At 41.3% G+C, this 19,186-nt stretch overlaps 1 protein-coding gene across 1 annotated transcript; it reads right to left on the bottom strand.

Annotated features, from left to right (window-relative positions):
• Positions 1-3,132: 3,132 nt before the first annotated feature.
• Positions 3,133-18,450, bottom strand: mnd1 (meiotic nuclear divisions 1 homolog (S. cerevisiae)). Its single transcript, XM_035424905.1, has 8 exons — positions 18,330-18,450; positions 17,083-17,148; positions 14,719-14,776; positions 12,836-12,984; positions 10,487-10,561; positions 8,671-8,785; positions 5,937-5,981; positions 3,133-3,710 (listed from the first exon to the last, which is right to left on the bottom strand). Exons 1-8 carry the CDS (start codon positions 18,330-18,332, stop codon positions 3,604-3,606), a joined length of 618 nt encoding a protein of 205 aa, XP_035280796.1. The 5' UTR covers positions 18,333-18,450; the 3' UTR covers positions 3,133-3,603.
• Between the last annotated feature and the right edge of the window lie 736 nt (positions 18,451-19,186).

Genomic DNA, 19,186 nt, shown 5'->3' with positions numbered 1-19,186 from the left:
GTCGTTCTTCCCCCTCCCTCTCTCTTACACGCCCTCCTCGCCCTCAGCAGTGTCGACAGCGTGACAACAGGCAAGTAGTTTACCCGCTATTGGCACGTGCATGTACAGTTGTCAAGAATACAGTATATCATCATTGAAGAATGAATGATTATGAGTAATGAATAATGAATTAATTAATTAAATGCAAAGGGACTCTCTCGTGCGATCCACCTATTCTGTGCCCCATTTACTTGAAATGTCATGAAACAGCTGACACAATTTCACAGTTTGGGCCAACCATTCTGTTTGCTTCTATAAAACTGAAATTTTCCAAATAAATAAATAAATTCAATGCTGTGTATTATTATTATTATTATTATTATTATTATTATTATTATTATTATTATTATTATTATTATTACAATAAACTGGGAGGCATATGTACACAGTCCTAGAAAACAGCATTGAGGTCACTTTCTGTCATCAGTGTTCCAGAGCTTGATGTGTGCAACAGGTACATACCCTGAGCAGAGGGGGGGGGGGGGGGGGGGGGGGGGGGGGGGTGGTTGCAGTATTTGGGAATTCCTTTGTGTTTTTCTCATGAGCTCTTGCCTTACACAACCATATGACTTTTGCTTTTCTGAAACAAACCACCATTTACAGGCACTTTGGAGATTCGAGCACTCTGCTAATGAGAGCAAATTTGCTTTCTGAAAAGATAATTGTCTCACATCTTTATAATGCCATGGTTAATGTACTAGACAACACTAATCTAGCAATCCGATGCCTCTCATAATCCTTTAGTCAAGAACAGCTACAAGTGCATACACCCAGTTGGTAAACCCAGAAAATTAGAGTCTTGCATTGTCTTTTCCTTCTGCGTACAGTATTCGTAATGTACATCAAGCACATTTCCACTATGAACCACATACAGCAACAAGTAAAACAGGAACAGCAACTAATATACTGAGCAGTCTTAAGCTACAGAGCAATGGCATTTGCTGAAACTCGCAGTTTCCCATAGATCAAACCTGTCCTCTTAAAGGGAAAAAACAGGGGCTTCATTAGGGATTGATCTTTTTTTTTTTTTGCAATAAATAATACAACTGAGCAGATCTTGTTCCCAGTCACATGCAATGAAGACGGTTTGGTACGAGTTAATTACAATACTCTGAGCAACTGCAAAATATTGATTTACAATGTGTGTTTTCGTAATTGTGCTTTAAGGCAACGACACAGCTACTTCAGCTGACAAGAAAACATTTCCATACAACGGACACTAGTACATATTCAATATGTGATGTTATCTGTATTACGGAAAATCAATGTTCTTCCACACATCCTGACCTTTTTGTTTGTAAGTGGTGGTGAATTGATTTTCAGTAATTGTTTCTTCTTCCAGCGGTGTACATTTTGTAATGTGACCAACAGAGACAGTGTGTGCGCAGATTGCCCTTTCTGATACTTGTGTATACATATGCGAAAAATAAAACACTCTTACATTATACTCGCGAGGTTACTTCCCTATGAATATTATTAAACTGCAGATGGGAAATATGAATGTGAAATTGAAGTTTCACACACCCACAGCCAAAGCAATGCAGTTGTGACTAGTGGCTCACTGGTTGCCATGTAGAGGCTGGTTTCTATTCATTCATGTACAGTACAGGACTGCATGTAGTGCTTTTACAAACTGGAATGTTTGCCTTGGGCCTGTTATGAGCAGTGCAATGGCAACAAGACTCATTGAGACATTTGATTACATAAGGATCATTTGCACACAAGTACTATACCTTATGGTGGGTTGGCAATCGGTCTCCTTCCACAAACACCAAAACAAGTACACCCATGGATGAAATGTCTTGTCAAAAGTCAATGGCTTTTAATTTTTAATATGTTCTGTTCCTGCAATCTGATGAAAACTCAGAAAACAATAGTGGCTCCTATGGTGGATCAAGCACCTGTACGGTTTCCGGTTTCCCAGTCGTGCTGCAACTTTGGTTAATCATGGTGCACAATAACACCACCCTGTAGCATTCTCCTGTCAAAGACCTGAGGGTAATTGGCTTTGAACCTAGTCAGCATTTGGATGGAAGACCTTGGAAAGGTCAGGTTTCAGGTGGCCAGTGGGGTGGCACTCCATCTTCTGAACCAAGTAAGTCCAATGCGCCAGAACAAGGACAGAGGGGCTGTGCCATCCTTTGGATAAGCTGTTAAACCAAGGCCCTGACATTAACGATCCTGAGGTGCTTTAGTGTGGTATTGAACCTTGTATTCTTTTCAAATTCTAAAATGAATAATTTCTGTTTTGTGACAGAATTTCTTAAAGCAAGTAGGGTGAACTGGATAGTTTCATTTCTCATTTCTTCATAAAGGAAGACTCAAAGTGGAAGCCCCCTTATTAAGTAAATGAGTAACAGATTACAAATACCTATCTTAAAGGGATAGTAATAGACTTTATCAAACTCCAAAAGCCACACAGTACTCTGGCTAAAATCTATAATGTATAGACCAGTGGACTGCAACCCTGGTCCTGGGGAAGCACAGGGTCTACTCGTTTTTGTTTTCACCTTAAAATCAGCACCCAAGAGAGACCCAAGACACCAGGTGAGTTAACTGTGTAATCAACTGCTCTAATTGATTCATGAAGTGCAGAGTCACTAAGAAAACCAGTGGACCCTGTAGCTCTCCAGGACCAGGGTTGGAGACCACTGGTATAGACTATATGGTCCAGCTTGGTTTGTGGGGACTGCCTTTACTGACTAAACCACTTAGGAGTGCCCCAGTCAGTTTTTAAATCACCCTAGACTAAATGCATGTACTTTTTGCATCACATATGCAGGATGATCTTACAGAAGGAAAAGCTAGTCTTTAGAACACACCCACTTTTCATAGAGGTATAATTACTAAATACCATATCATGACAAAATTATCCTTTCATATGCAATTAAATGCATATATTACACAATGTGTATTATATTTTCATTATACAATACATGCACGTATTACAAACACAAATCTATAATTGATACAAAAAAATATTTCTCATGAGATCATTTTCAAATTTGAACATTTATAAGGACATGTACCAAGGAGTATAGACTATGTAGATAATTGTTTTAAACAAACACTGTAAATACAAATACATGACACTACCCATTACTTCAGCTTTTTATTTTACAATATTTAAACTTTGCGAAGCACTGCGCTCACAGTCTTACAGTATGTACATTCCAAGTGAAGCACTGTTCCTCTATCCTTGTAAAGATCTCAGTTACAGCAGCTCTTGCGTCATTCAGTGGAAAAACCTTCTCCTTTACCATCCAGTCAGGAGCATATCAGTGCATCTCTGGGATGTTCATGTGGTCGTCATAGACCCATCCACCCCCCACAGGCCTCTTACAAAGTTAAGGTGGTATATATTTTTAAATCAACAAATAAAAATAAAATTCAAATTTGTAGGTGATTAGAATTGGGTCTGATGGGGAAAACGCTCTCAAACTGCAGAATTTTTTTTAAATGAACTATATACAGTTTCTATACATTGTCAAATAAATAAAACACACAGTCCTTTGAATGTACTTATGTTGTGTAGTGTGCATCCCAGGAAGGGAGGAGAATCTGTTAGTCCATGTAGTCGAACTCTTCTGGTATTCCAAAGGCTTTGTTAATGCGGCTGTCCTCAAACGCAAACTTCCTCTTGGCCCAGGATTTCATGGCAAAAACATTGTCTGCAAAAAAGACAAGTTATTTTTTTCCCTCTATATCTCCTGCATTTTATTAATTTGACTCCTCTGACAAACACATGGCGTATCACATAGTATGGTATCACATTTGAAAACCTTTCACCAAATCACCTTGACGCTCACAGCTGAAATGCATCAAGCTGTGTAATCCGACTTCAAAAATCCTGACCGTGCCCGACAAGATGGAAACTGTACACAATGCCTAATGTGCCTAAACTGAGTATCTTGAGAGCTGAAGTGAGAATGTTTTATGGATGCTGTGAAAGAACATCCAAATTATCACCCCTACCCCCCACGGCATTATGGAGCTGAAGTGTGAAACTAGTGAAAACACAAAAATACCTTCGGGGAGTTATGCTTTCACTCACACTTACTGTTCCCTCATCCAATACCTGATTTTCCAGCTTTTGGGGCAGGATTTTTATAGAAAAATATGACTGTTATGGAAATACACGTGGGATTGTACTTCGGGTTTGTCAGATGGCACTTCTCCATGAAGCTAAACAGTGGAAAACCTAGAGGTTAGGGAGGAGGGCCTTTAATCACATGCAACACTGTGTTTTTGAGGGTACTCATCTGTACAGTACGTATACTGTATGCTGGATTATGTTGTTTAGTTATACTTTGACACTTAAATGGTGACAAAGTCATACTGAGAGCTTTGTTTATGGGGCAGCCTAATCGAGCCAAGTTCTGAGTTCTGCTGGAAATCATTTTTTTTATAGTCATGTCTCGAGGCCTATAACCTACGTACGCTATATAAAGAGCTTCAACAGAAAACACATTGTACCAGGCTTCACGTAGTGATCTGGACAATGTTGCAAGCTTTCTCTTTTATTCAATTTTGTCTTGGTACACTGCTGTAGTAGTACACTTTGTATTCTTTTGAGAACAAACAAAAAAAGTCACTTGCTTTTAGTGCTCCAATCCAGAGCAAATATAATGAATTCAGATCTAATGGCTGAGTATATGGATACTCAGTTAATTCCAAATTGTAGCATCCACTTCACTGCTACAATGCACAGTATCATTTAAAACTGTACCTGAGGTAGCAACTAATCCAGATAGCATATAGTTTGCAAAAAGCTTCTTGTAATTACACTCATTTACTGACTTTGGCCTAAATGGAGGTTTGTGGGCTCTATGTAAAGAGACACTGAAGATTAAGTAGTTATCTGCTGGGACAAGACAGCTGAAAGATTCAGACAAACACTACCCATGCTAAACACCTACTCCACAAACAACACGAGTCATGCTGTGCAATATGCTGTTATGAAACTATTACATAAATGCATTTTCTGCATTAAGGTGGCTACTACCGTGAGGTTTGTTTTACGCTGTTTGTTTGTTAGTCGTGCGCTGTGAAGTGCTCTGTGGCACTGTATTGCATAAAATCTGATCGACTGACTGCGCTACCACACTGTTCATTTCCATAGCGCAATACCGAGCGCAATTCCGAGCACTGAGCAGATCACACAATCAGCAACTGCCCGCCACGTGACAGGGGTCAATTCCGCACTGGGGCGAGGTGAAGAGGTTGTTTCTGCTTTCATAGATTTTCTCATCTCTCCCATGGCAGAACCTATCTATCAAGCTGTCCTCAAGTGTATGTCTGCTGGAAGTCCTTTAAACTGAACTGGGGGGGGCAGTTGGAGGGAAAGAAAATGTCTGATGTCTTCCTGGATAAAATGGAATGTTCCACAATGACTGTAAACATAAGCTGTATTTAAACTGTCGTTGTGGAGCACAATATGTTAATGTCACTGTGCAATGACTGTGTGGTTCACATCCGGCTCAGTAATTACAATAATAAGCAGTCAAATGAAAACAAAAATGACTGCAGGAGGTTGCTATGTGACATTCCCCCTGTGTCAATGCTATCTGACAGTGGCACTGTCTCGCTGTTCGCAATATGAAAACATAAATAGCTTTATAGAATTTATTTTTTAAATGTTATTTTATGCAGCGCATTAGGATTGCTAGAAAACAGACTTCTTCGTTTCTCTGATGGTTTCAGTGGACAGATGCGTCAAATTAGGACTGCATTCTGTGATTCAAGTAATATGTAGTTATCTCTTCAGAATCCTTCTCACCATTTCTCACATGGTTTGACGAAATTCGGACTTTAAAATGGGATGGACAGAAATGCACGCAGGTGTTTCCAGGACTGTTACCAGCCACAACAACAGCAGCTATGAATGATGGGCTCACCTGTCCACCGGTTGACGGCTTCTTTGGCAGTTCCACTGGACTTCCCTGCGTGACAGAGGGGAATAGCATTTAAGACAGTGTGAGGATATAAAAATGAGGGACAACATTACTAAAGTTAGCACTTACAGGTGACAAACAATGGTGGCTAATGAACTTTGACATTAAGCAATATATAAACTTCACCGAGTGAACCGAACAAGACTGCACTGCTTATGGGTTTTGGCTTTCAGGGGATTAAGTCTTGTATCAGTGCTAAATGATGGCTAGTTTAGGTTTATTGGAGAAACTATACAAACTGCCTTTGCTTCAGGCTGATCGTTTATTGAAACCAGAATAACAGGGCTGCAAAAATTCTCACATTAAGGTATTAATTATCTATTCACATCAAAAAAGGAACTGTCTTTGTAATAGCCCTAGATAATCGCACTTGGACACAATGTCATCATAAAACTGCCATTCATTGTTACCATACAATTTAAATAACTGAAAAGGAAACTTGGCTTCTGGTAATAAGGTTAGGTACTGAACTGCAAAGTAGTTACGTTTTTAATGTAAAGGCTGCAATCGATTTGACTTCAACTTGTACTGTTTATGTAAAATTCCTTTTACAACAATATAATGAAGTAACACTGGGGTTGCCTTGCATTTATAAGCTCTTCAGAATCCAGCTCTAAATAACACTGTAAAATGTGAATGTAATTTTGCCAAATGAATTGCGTGGTCTCAACTTAAGAATGGATTAACTCATTATTACTCAATTAAAGGGAGTTTAATTTTAACTTTAAACTTAGACCAGAGAAGATCCAAAGATTAAGTTGTCCTAAACAGTTCATGGCAATCAGTTTCCTAAATCTACTTGAGTAAGCACACAGCTTTTTGTTTTACAGAAAACATTCCCACTGGATTAGTTCTCACCGATATGCCAGCAAAGTTTAGAGATTTGGCTAAAACTGAAGCAATTTTTTTCTTGCCTGTGGCTAAACTGTTCCTACACTAAAACTGACAGGTAAATGTAAAAAAATGTCACCCTTACCCCACTACATTCTAATTAACTGAGAGCAAGGAAAGTGGGATAGAGAGAAGGCCTGACAGACTAATGACAACTCATGTCTCTGACATCTGTAGGGCGATAGGGCATAACTCTAAGATTGCACAAAGACTATTCACAGTGGCTGTCGACGATCAAAGCTCATCTCTCACTCAGAACGTAATTGAAAAGGATTCAAACATCTCAAGATCCCAATGGCAGAAGATGCAGGTTTCACAAGGTGAAGAATTATGAATTCTAGTAGGTTCCTAGCACTCTTATACCAATGTATTTTTACTTCCCACAGAAATAGACAAAGTCCAATCTAATAACAGGTTAGTATCCAGAGGCTTCAAGGCTGGTTGACGAGAAGCACCGTTTACTCTTGTCTACCTTTCACTGCAGTCTAGGGATGCAGCTAGAGGCATGCAAATCGATCAAATAGCTCGGGACTGAGCAGACCTTACAGATGAATCGCAAATCATGGAGACTGCGACCACTCACACGCGAGTGTTTCACAAGAGAACAACCAGCATGGCTAATATTAGCCTTAACCATAATTACCTTGGTATCCTCCCACATTCAGACATCACACGTACTCATCTTTTGTCAGTGGAGAGCCAAGCAGTGCAGGGAACTGTTGGAAAACAGACTTGGAACCAGACAGTCCGAAGTTCTACTTGCTGGTGGCATATGGCCGAGAGCCGTTCAGCCGATTTGTTGCGTAAGTGACCTTGGGTAAGGACACCCGCTAAGTGAATGAATAATTATTCTGCAGGCCAATGGGCGGTTCTGCGCCTGATATATTGCACTTACTCCAGACCTCCCCGGATTACGCATCCATCAGCATGATTGCCAGCGAACGTTACGCATATTCAGGGCACCCTTTGTAAACTGGGAGGGGGAGGTTCGTCCACACCAGAAAAGGCTTTTAGATCCTTTATGGTAATCAATCGTCCATCGACTATATACTGAAACATTTTTTTGAGTCCATCAGAAAAAAGATCCTTGGGCTAGAATGTCTGTCAATCTACAGAAACATATCACACCCAAAACACGCAAAGAATCCACATCCTTCATGCCATAGGCTGGGTGTATCATTTCACATTTATGAACAACAATAATAAAAACCCTACAGTGGAATCTGAGGACCCACAAGTCCAATGTAAGTTGTGCCTGAAACATCTGATGGAGGGATTACAGCAGAGACTAGCGGGGCTATCAGATGTCAAGGCATCTGTTAGGGTTAAGACACCACAGGGTTATCCCTTTCTACCCGACGACAGTGTCGTCATCATAGATACCGATGAAAGGAAGATACATATGCAAACACAAGGCAGACTCAAGGTCGACTGAGTATTGACAGGGTATTCTCAGGGCTTGTCTTACATGCAGCCAATACAGTATGTGGACCCTTTAATATAGGAATGCATGCAAATAACTGAGATGTGTAAAATGAAATATGTCATTTTTTAGCCTTATCCTTACGCATTTCCATGGTTACCTACAGACTGTAATATAATCATATAAAGTCTTGTGCGAGTGTTTGTACACTTTTCAAAGTGCATTTCAATCTGTGGCTCCACCCAGTGACAATCCTCAGGCTTCTCTCTAAAGGGGCCCAAAGCCAGCGACATCAGTTCCATGTGTGGAGCACAGACCGCGGATTGGGCTCGGGCTTGTCCCGTCAGCAGAGCCGGTACTCACGGATCTCCTCCAGCACCTCCGGGTCGCACTCCCTGTACCTGTCCACCTCGGCCTTCAGCTGGGCCCTCTGCTCCCTCAGGGACCGGAGCTCCTTCAGCAGGGCGGCCCTCTCCTCCTACGGGAGAGCGGGTCTTTGGAGCGTTAAGCGAAAAAGGGGAGGCCTGTTTCCGCTGGAGAACTAGCGTCCGCCGTACGTCAGCTGAGTCAGCGGCCAGGCTGAGAGAGCTTTGAGTTCTATCTGGATCACCGTCACACCACAGCGCAGCAGGGTCTGTCATAATCATAGTGAGTCAAGACCAGTCATTAACCATTAGAAGCCAAACAACACAACGTGTCAAAACCCCCCCCCCCTTTAATTTGTTCTGAACGTGGAAATTTTTATTTATTTTTTTGTTATTCAGGAGAGACTTGTGTGACTCTCAAATATGTCAAACAGACCGCTCGAAAACCACGCCTACATTTTGCTGAATATCAGTGGTTTCATCACCAGCAGTAGTATGTACCAAAAACACAAGCAGAGCGCCGATAAGCGTTTCACTGGAGCATTATGCTTCAGAAACGAGCCTCCAAAAAAACTCTCATCACTAAGAAAGGCAGTTCAAGCCATACTTCATTCTACTGAGGAAGATGATGTCGAGGACGGTGTAAACCCGACGCGAATACCGCTATTCTAACAGGTTAGGCGTTTTTACGGGTATAAACATCCTCCCATAAGAAACTATTGTTCTTCTATGCTCGATACATTATCCACTGCTCTACACCATCTCCCAGCTGATCAAGTGCAAACAAACGTCATTATACCGCCAGCAACAAAAGAAAAGAAAAAACAATAAGGAAAATGGTGACTCACAAACACACGCATAACGCTTACAGAAAATAAATCAATGCGCATTGCTGGATCCAAACACCGGCACTGGCTTTGATGGCACGGATCAAAACAAGCGATGCCTCACGAAGCGTTTCGATTTGAAGAAAGCCTTGTTTCGTGCGGCTCTCTCCTGTTTGCCAAAGAACTGCTCGAGTTACCAGGAAAGCCCGCAAAGAAAGGGCCTTCGAATTTGGCAAGAAGCTCAATTTTTGCTCAAGTTACGTGGCAGCGTTCGTCGGCCAAAAAAAACAACGCTGGAAAAAACGGTTACAGCACATGTACTTCAGTTTCACCATCTTTATTGCGCAAGCCATTGTTTTCAAATTCAAGTTGAATTTATTACCACTCCCACTTATTGCCATTTTTCCCCTTGTTTTAAAAAAAAATGATTTATTTTTTATAAAGTCTGTCACTACTTTGCTTAGGAGTCCTTGGAGAAGACGCAGAGCGATTGTGACTGTGAAGAGAAAGGCACAGACGCAGTCCCAGTCACATTCCCCATGAGCCTGACTGAGCACAGCAGGAGAAACACTCATCCATCATGCTGCCAGTCCCACATTAAATCCTCATATCCAATGCTCACATCTTTCATGGCACTTACAGCGCAAGAAAACTGTCCCCTCGTCAACTATTAAAAAGAAATCCTTGGGCACTTGCAGCTCCTCGGAAAGGAAACGACTAGCGTGGAGGAACAACGGCAATTACTTTCCAGCGATCCCTACAGGAAAACGACACTCGTTTTCAAGAAATCCTCGCTTGTACGTGGAGAAAAAGAACCTCTTCTGAAACATACACAAAGCTTTTTTACAATAAACCAGCTGACCATCTATAATACAATACCGAAACCAAAAGTCTTCAAATTACTGTTCCATCTGAAAATAGACATTTGTGTGTTTAGTAAATTTGTGTGAGTGTGCGTTAAAAAAAAATGAAAAATTAAGAACTTACTGTATCTTGACGTCCCACTTTAGCCTTTTCAACAGCCTGCTGTAAAGTTGCTTTGCGTTTCTTGGCTTCAGACAGCTGCAATATCGTAAAAAAAAAAAGGAATGTTAGACCAAATAACTGCAGGGCATTCCAGTATTCATTAAAAACACCTTTAATCCGCAGTTTGACTGCAGCGTCAATGACGCATCCAAGAGCGAGACACTGGCACTGCTGGTGTGTTTTGGCGAGCCTGAAAGGCCAGTTTTGTCATCGTGTTCCCATGAGATAAAACACATGGTGCCCGGGCTTGCCAGTCATCGGAAAGGAGGAATACGATTTGGGATTAAAAAGTTTTTAAAAGGGCAGTTTTCCTGACGTTCATGCAACTCGGGCCAATCCCACAGAAGATGGAGTTCCCACAATGTGTGCACGCTCAATGCCGTAATTCAGAGAAGATCCCTAGTGAAACTTAAGAAAGATGATTACCAGTGTGTACATTGAACAGGGTGTACACTGCCTCGGGCATACTCTACACAGCAAGGCCAAACAAACCTTGTTTCAGATTCCTTGATTTTAATCAGCAGTCTAAGTCTATTGTTCAACATAGAAGCCTAGTCAAAAGATTGTTGCATATTTTCTGGGGAAATTTTTATCCTGTTTATCAGATAAAAAACAGTTATGGATTTTTATTTTTTAAATGGAACTGGATGTTATGGAACTGGACGTGCCACAACCTGTATAAGGATATCTTCCATGCTAATAAAATGTATACAGGAATTTGAACATTTCCTCTTTTCTAATCTTTCCTCATTACTTATAAGACTGTGACTTGTGAGTTTCAACAATGAAATTCCACATACACATTTGACTAAAAAAAAATAAATAAAAAGTTTTTAAATTGTCCTACATCCTCACTACAGTACAAATGAAATGGTACGCACAATATCTGCAGATATAAGAATTACTGGAAGCAAAACAAGCTAAAAGAAAGTGAAACAATCTTTCTCTGCAACTTCCTGTTAGCTGAATTGCTGTAAAATACAATCTCCCGAAGCACATTTCGTGCTCTTGTACTGATATCAATGGAAAAACCTGCATTGTGCAATAACTCATATTACATCCAGAACATGCAAACACACACGCTTATTAGACTACGCAACTTACTCAACATCAGTTTTAAAAATAGTTTCATCTCTCCTCACCGACCGATTTCCCCAAATTATGTAATTTGTGAGAAACACACTTAATTCACAGAACAAGACCCAGGCTGCCTCAAAATTGTGCAGTAATTTATCTGTATTGCACAAAACATTGTGGAAACATGGACAAAAGAGAAAACAGTTTTTTCAGTGAGGCTGCCTGTGAGTTGGCAGGTTTAGGCTGCTACAGTTTTCTACCTGAATGAACATTTTCACAGGAAACAGCTGAAAAATCTCAATTCTGGGCTGGTTGCACAGACAGAGAATCATGTGCAAGACAGTGACAGTGAAAGTGGGTTACAGTGGAAGTTCATGAGATAGATAACCGTTGGCTAGCCACCTCGCCTTAAAGCTGTTTACACTTCCTGTACGTGAAAGAACTCACGATGAAGAAATTCTGAACAAAGGACAATAAATTTAGCATTTGAATAAAAGCTGCCACCTCTCTCCTGGTCCATGAAGACTGATCAGGTGCACTTACAGATAGTGCACCCCATCTAACAGAGCACTACAAAGCACAGCGCAACTTCCTGTTTTGTTTAAACTGGTCATGCACGGACATAGTCTGCACCACCTGTCACCCCTAAAAGCCATAGTTCCTATTAGTATGGGTAGTCAATTTAGGAAAGGAAGTGCGTTAGCATCAGTACACTCCCCAAAAGGAAGTTTCTCACATTGACTTGCTGTTGAGACAACAAGTGAAACAGGAAGTAAAAGGAACAAGTTTTTTTGGGTAGGCTGCATTGAAGAATACCAAAAAAGGCATTCGCATACACACTGACACTGAATGGGAGGTGGACCTCTGGCTTCACAAAACGTCCATTAATCGCGTAACCATTTCTCTTCTTATGTTTTTTCCCTTTTTCCGCCCAAACTGGAACGCACACTCATGCGCACACCGGACCGTTCATCGCGACCTCCGCCATCGCTTTTGGGAGAGCATAGACGAGCACGCGCTCCCCTCCGAGGCCCACCGTACCAGTCACCGCTTCCCCCTGCGCCGCGGTTCCCAAGTCCGGTTCGAGCGGACACGAGTCAGAGGAGGACTCTCTGTAGGCGGCCTCGCAAGGGCCACCGGTGCGGGGCAAGGCGCTGCAATCCTAGCCGAACTAAGCCGTCCCCCATCCCCGGGCATAGCCAGGGCTGGTTCTGCGCAGGCCCGCGGTGGTACCTGCTTCTCCAGCTCCTCCAGCCTGCGCTTCCGGCCGTGGAGGGCCTTGCTGGGGAAGGCCCAGTAGTAGTTAGACGTGCCGACCCTCTCGCAGTCCACCATGTTGTCGTCCACCAGGCTCTGCAGCACCTCCTTCACCGACATAGGGGCTGTGCAAAAGAGGAACAGAGAAGTCAAGCTCCCACACCCCCGTCCACTATCAATGCAGAACATACATCGCAGTCTTCACATGTTGAATGTAAGCGCAATAACCTGGTGAATGTTTGCCATATTTCCAAAATTCCAATAATACAAACTCCAATACTGTACCATATTCCCTTTATTCCAAATGAAATACTGAAGATGCATATAAAGATATGGTGTGTGCGTGTAGACGTGTGCGATTAGTAAGAGTCACAGACAGTACTCTCAAGTGCTGACCAATCCAACGGTTTTTTTACCCCCTGAATTCCGGTGTTTGAGAGCATCCTGCAAACGTCTACTCAACTTCAAATACCCTATGCACTCAAACTTATCAAGCAACAAGCATATCGAGGACAACCAATTAGTTCTTGCTTGCTGCCTCAGGATTGCTTCCAATTGCAATCCTGAGCCCTGAGTAACAACAAAAACCCGGCTCATAGATCTGACCCGATATAGCTCTTAGAGACCTGACCACCTCGCATGACGCAGTGAGGCGGACAGACCACGAGCCACAGTATTGGTACCGAACCCTGTATTTACTGACAGACTGGTGGTGCGGGTCTCTCTTAAAACAGTATCAATTGTTTGTTGTACACGGTGTTGAGCAAAGAGGAAGCAAAACCACAGGGAGAAGACGACAGTGTGCTTATCTGTCTGCCATATCACTCTCTCGGAAGCCATCTCTCCCCCCCCCACGTTGCCACACGGTGCTGTTGACAGACCACCTGTGCCGCTTTCACGTTATAGATTACGGTTCTAAACAGTTGTGACAGATGGCCTATCAGCGGATTCTCTGCATTCAAGATCACGCGCTCCAACTAAAAATGAACGCCAAATAATGATCTTTAACATCTGTGCATCGATCCCATATGAAACAAAACAAACAGCATTTAAAGCAGTTGCACTGGGTAATTAAAGCAAAGCCTATAAAGAAGGCATCGTGCTAAGATTAACTGCATGTTACCAGCGAGGAAATTTGGAACACAAAAAAATAATGAAATAATGAACCTACGCTGTGAATGCATTATAAACACGTGAACCTAGGAGATGCATGCATTGTAAATATGTTAACCTCAGACATTAACGCATTTTAAAAATGCATTGTACACCAACGCGTAATAGATATGAGCATCTACAACAAGAATCCGTAACAAAAATAAGAACACAAATGAGCAAAAACATTTAAAAACTATAATAGGCCACACCAGGTGATGAATCATAGCCTTGTGCAATGTTGTTAGAATGTGAGTTTTATAATGTAGAAGGAACTGTCTGAGAAGACACAGGTGGTGTTTGCGTGTGCTGCCACCAATGGAAGAGCGCCTTAACGTCTGAATAAAATCAGAGGTGTCTCATAACAATAGTGTTGCAGCTGTCCTCCAGGTCCACTCACAGCAAGAGCAAAGGCCTTATACCCCCAGAACCGATGGAAACGTCCCTCTTACCTGCATAAAACAGGACTCCACACTGCTGTCTGTGAACACGTTGTACCATAATTTAGGTCCATTGCCTGCTGTTAGCAAATCTCGGTCTTCTGTTCTAGTCTTTATCAACACGGAGGTTATTTCACTCCGCTCTGTAATATGGACATAATGAACGACGTGTGTAAAATGTGCAGTGCGTGTTTGTGTGTGTGTGTGCACACAAGTCTGACAGAGGGCATCCGTGTCAAAACAAGGTCACTACATTTCAGTACTCACTGATTCCTTTGGTCTTCGGAGCGACCTTCTCAATATCCTTTAGCTGAAACACATCTTTCTGAATGGAAACAACAGCAATGAAAACACTTTCAGAATTACTGCTACGCATTCAAGTGCAAGGAAATCATACATATCTAAGATCAGTAAAAAAAAAAGTAAAAGGAAAAAGGAAATCTGAAATAAGACAACGGCCTGGAAACAATCAACATCTTCCTGTAATTTAGTCAAATGCAAGTGTTATTTTCCCTCTTCTTTACAGTTTGGAATGACTGGCTAAGTATTCGCAAACTTTTGCCTCAGAATTAAATTCCTATTACGTTGCTTTGTATTAAATGAAGTAACGATGTGGCGATGGTAAATACATTTCTGAACCTTTACTTGAAGGCATCTAAAAATACTTTCTTCATATCCAACCACAGTTCATAAAATATGCTTTCTTAAATGAGTTAACCCAACATATTTTGTTGGTACAATCTACGGCTTTGCAGAAAAATGACAATATTTTACTAGCAGTAATTTAGTTCCAATGGTGTCCTATAAGGAACTAAATTACTGCTGGTAAAATATTGACATTTTTCTGCAACCCTAACAAAGCACACCTCATTCAAGAGCTAGAGATCTCATAGAGCTGCTAAGTAGTATAATCAGCTGCGCCAAATTAGTGTTGAAATGAAAACCTACAGGACGGTAGATCGCCAGGAACAGGGTTGGTTACCACTGGCATCGGACAAACAGTGAGTATGACCTATTTATATCCAAAATCCAGCTTTAACCTGCCATGTAATTGCAATGCAAAAGGTTTATTTTGGTGAGACAGCCGTTCCACTGCTCGGTGAGTGAAGACAGAAGAGGTTTCACGGCCCGTGTCCTAACCGAAATTAAGAGTCAGCAGACCTTCTCAGGGCGGCGATGACGACAAACCACACGTCGCCGCCAAGCCGTGTTATTTAGGTCATATCACTGTTACATGCCCGCAATTAAAATCCCACCCACACCCCCTTCATCCCCCACCATTCACACTGCAGCTGAGAACCACGACAAATTATTCCACCCACGGGCCGGGGGGCTGGGAGGAAATGAGCATTTGCAATAAAATCCCCCCCACCCCACCGTCATAATGCAAGCATCCTTCACGCGCTAAACGTTGTGACAATTCCCAGCATCCACGGCTTCTGTTCAAGACCAGCTCTGAAGCTTGTGAAGTTTTTGCGGCGAGATAAAATAGCCTTTCTATGCCATAGAAAAGTGTAATTATCTGCACAGATTGTTTATGAGCGAGTCGGTCTGTCGTTGTTCACACAGCAACGGGCTCTAAACGCCACCTGCTGGTCCACGGCGGCGTTGAATAATTAGCTCCATAACACTGGGAACCTGGCCTCATGCTAACCAGGGTAAGGTGGAGTTAAAGTTGGCTGGCAAAAGAGACAACAAATGAATAAATAAAAGACAAATGCTCTTTTTTGGGGCCCCAATTTAGCTGAAGTTCAGTCATTCAAATGACACAAAGACAAAGCAACAAATTAATTTCATGCTCACAGCACAAAGATGAAGTAACCGTGTAAGAATGATAGAGTACAAAAAGAATAATTCCGTGTCTGGTACTGAAAGAAAATTTTACAGCCAAAAATTCTGTTTGATTCTTTTTTTTTTAGTTCAGTAGATACAGGGTAGATACGTGAATTACCCATGGGTAATTCATTTGTCTGAAGCCCTGGTGAGAATTATTGTTCCTGACTGCTTTATTAGATTTCATTAGGATCACTCCTTTGAAATAACACTGCAGTAAGAATATAAATCACAAATATCACACTGCTCTGCATTCAAAAGAGTAGACTGCCCTACCATAGAACTTGAGCCAGAAAACTGTGGTACCATTTTATGAAGCAGGATGACCCAGTAAGCTGGATAACTGCACTGAGTAAAACACGGAAACCTGCCCAAGTCTGGAACATGGACTGAAGTACATGGTTTTACTAGTACTATTTAGTGCAGTTATCCAGCTAACTCAGTAATCCTGCTTCATGAAATGCCCTCCAGGACACCGCTTTTTCAGAGTACTGCCTTTCACTCAGTTTCACTGAATACATTACACAGATCAGCAGTGACCCCATCAGGTAGGTCTCCCTATTACAGTGAACAATTAAGGCAGATTCAAGCTGCCTACAAATAGGCTTATTGCTCCCATGTCGTTATAAATCATTTAATCAAAAACGCTGTGAATAAATCACTGAGAAATTATACATAACCAATACGTAAATTTTGAGAACTTAAAAAAGCAAGAGTTCAACAGACACATCAGCTGTGAAACAGCTGGCCACAGTAACACAGCTGGTCACAGTAACACAGCTTAGGGTGACTACTCACCGTCTCAAAGAATATGTCCATCATGCGACTGCGCTTTTCCTCAAGACTCAGACCTTTCTTCTTTGACTGCAAAAAACAGCAAACAATTACAACATAAAGGTCAGTTGACCACCTCAACTGCCCCCCTCCCAACCATTTTATGTTACAAAAAAAAAAAAAACGTCCAAAAGGCCAAAGAAATTCTAACTGGGTACAATGTCTTGTAAATGTAGAAAAATCTTCATTTCTGTGACCTGGACATTAAAAGCATGTCATCCATACAGCAAACGTCAAATCCTTTGATTTTAGAAAGGACAGCCATGGCCAGCATGCCTAAAACTGGAATTTGCAAAGATCCCATATGCAATGTTTATGTTTTATCATTTTAACATGGCACATTGCAAAATATACGACGGCAATGGCACAGTACTGTAACAAGGTAATTACTTTTGGTTTTACGATACTCTTGGTTACTAGTATTGGAGACCCTCATGACATGCATACTGGAGGGTCATGTGGAAAGCACTGTTGCTAGTTACTATCTACTTTGTGTAGATACATTAGAATAAAGTTTTCACTAAATGCAACGGCAAAATCAAAACTCACCCTGCAGCAGAAATGCAATAGTTGCGAGATGTAGGCAAGTTCTTGCCTTTTTTTTTTTTTTGTTACAATATTTAACGCTATATCACTATCAGCCTATGTAGGTCACAAACTAGCAACATATATTTAATCAAACATCACTAATCAACCATTAAAATTGTAATAGGTCGTGTGACCATCGCAAATAAAGACATAGATATGGGAAACATATTTGTTTATACCTGCCTCCAGTCAATATTTACAAATGTCAACAAAGATTGCATGCTGCAATCGTTGACTTGTACACAGCTAATTACATGACTTTATGGATTAGCTACCTAGCTAACTAACGGAAGCAAGCCACAAATGTTGCCTGAAGTTACACATTGTCATTATCCACTATCCAGTGATATAGATTCAGCAAGCTATTTGGATACAGCTAGCTATTAAATCGTATTTTTGGTTTCATCTATGTCGTATATATTTTTTAAGTTCTCGTTAGGTGCTCGCTCATTTAGCCAGCTTGTTAGCACTTACCGAGATCTAGCTCAGAACATCTTAAAGTTAGCTAATCATGTTCGCGAACAGCAAGGAAACCTAAGTGGCTAACGTTTGCTAAGTCCGTGCAAGCTAGTTTTAACATTAGTTAGTAGCTATACAACAATCACAAGTCTGGGATGACTTACCATAATGTACTTTGATGTTTATCGCTTAAAAATAACTGAAGGTTTCCTTTGACGTTAGAATGAACAAGCACCCTTGATTTACCCGCGTCGCGTAGGTAGGCGGCTCCTATGCTCTGACGCAATCGAAAACTTCCTTTCAGTTTCAGTGGACTCAGTACGCCCTCTGCCATAATAACACAGTACATGCACTCGTCCAGGGGTTCCCAAACGCGGTCTTGGGGCCTTTCTGTGTATGCCACAATATCAGCATGGAAAATGAAATACAATTTCTGACATAATAGAGCTTAAGAAGATAAACAATCCTTCTAGACACGAGAAACACCTAATTAAGAAACTATAGCAGCTTGTTAAAATTATGGGATTGCAATTGTGGTTGGAAAGAAAACCAGCATGCATAGAGGGGCCCTAGGACTGAGTTTGCAAACCACAGCACTTGTCTGTAGTCAAAGTTTTTGGCAGAATAGGCTTCAGTACATCGACACTTGGTGTGTATAATGACAAATGCTAAATAACTCACGTTTGCGGCTTTATGGTGTAGCTGATAAAGTTTTTTTTTCTGTGTATGAGGATTAAGCAGCATAAAAACAAAGGTAGGCTAAAAGTTAAATATCCAAAGTAAATCAGTTGTAAAAATCAGTTGTTATTTCTGTAGGAAGCCCAGCGACAAACCCTTGACGGTGTAGATGATCAGTTACCCTAAAATACCTGTCATTCTAAAGTTAGCAGTTAATGTAGTTGTCCTCCTTTCATGATGTGTAGGCTAAGTAGTATTATGTAAATGATCATATATAATTAAGATGACATTTGTTGTTATTCAGTGAAGAAACAGAGCTTGAAATGAAACAAACAGGCTACTC

This window comes from Anguilla anguilla, chromosome 7, assembly GCF_013347855.1.
Source record: "Anguilla anguilla isolate fAngAng1 chromosome 7, fAngAng1.pri, whole genome shotgun sequence".
Taxonomy (NCBI): domain Eukaryota; kingdom Metazoa; phylum Chordata; class Actinopteri; order Anguilliformes; family Anguillidae; genus Anguilla; species Anguilla anguilla.
This window is presented reverse-complemented; position numbering and strand designations above follow the sequence as displayed.

What these genes read in the sequence shown, in the direction of transcription:
- mnd1 (XM_035424905.1), bottom strand. An exon ending in TCCGAAGACCAAAGGAATCA is followed by an intron (nt 12,985 to 14,718) that starts GTGAGTACTGAA and finishes TCTTTTGCACAG; the next exon opens with CCCCTATGTCGGTGAAGGAG. An exon ending in TGGAGGAGCTGGAGAAGCAG is followed by an intron (nt 10,562 to 12,835) that starts GTACCACCGCGG and finishes ACGATATTGCAG; the next exon opens with CTGTCTGAAGCCAAGAAACG.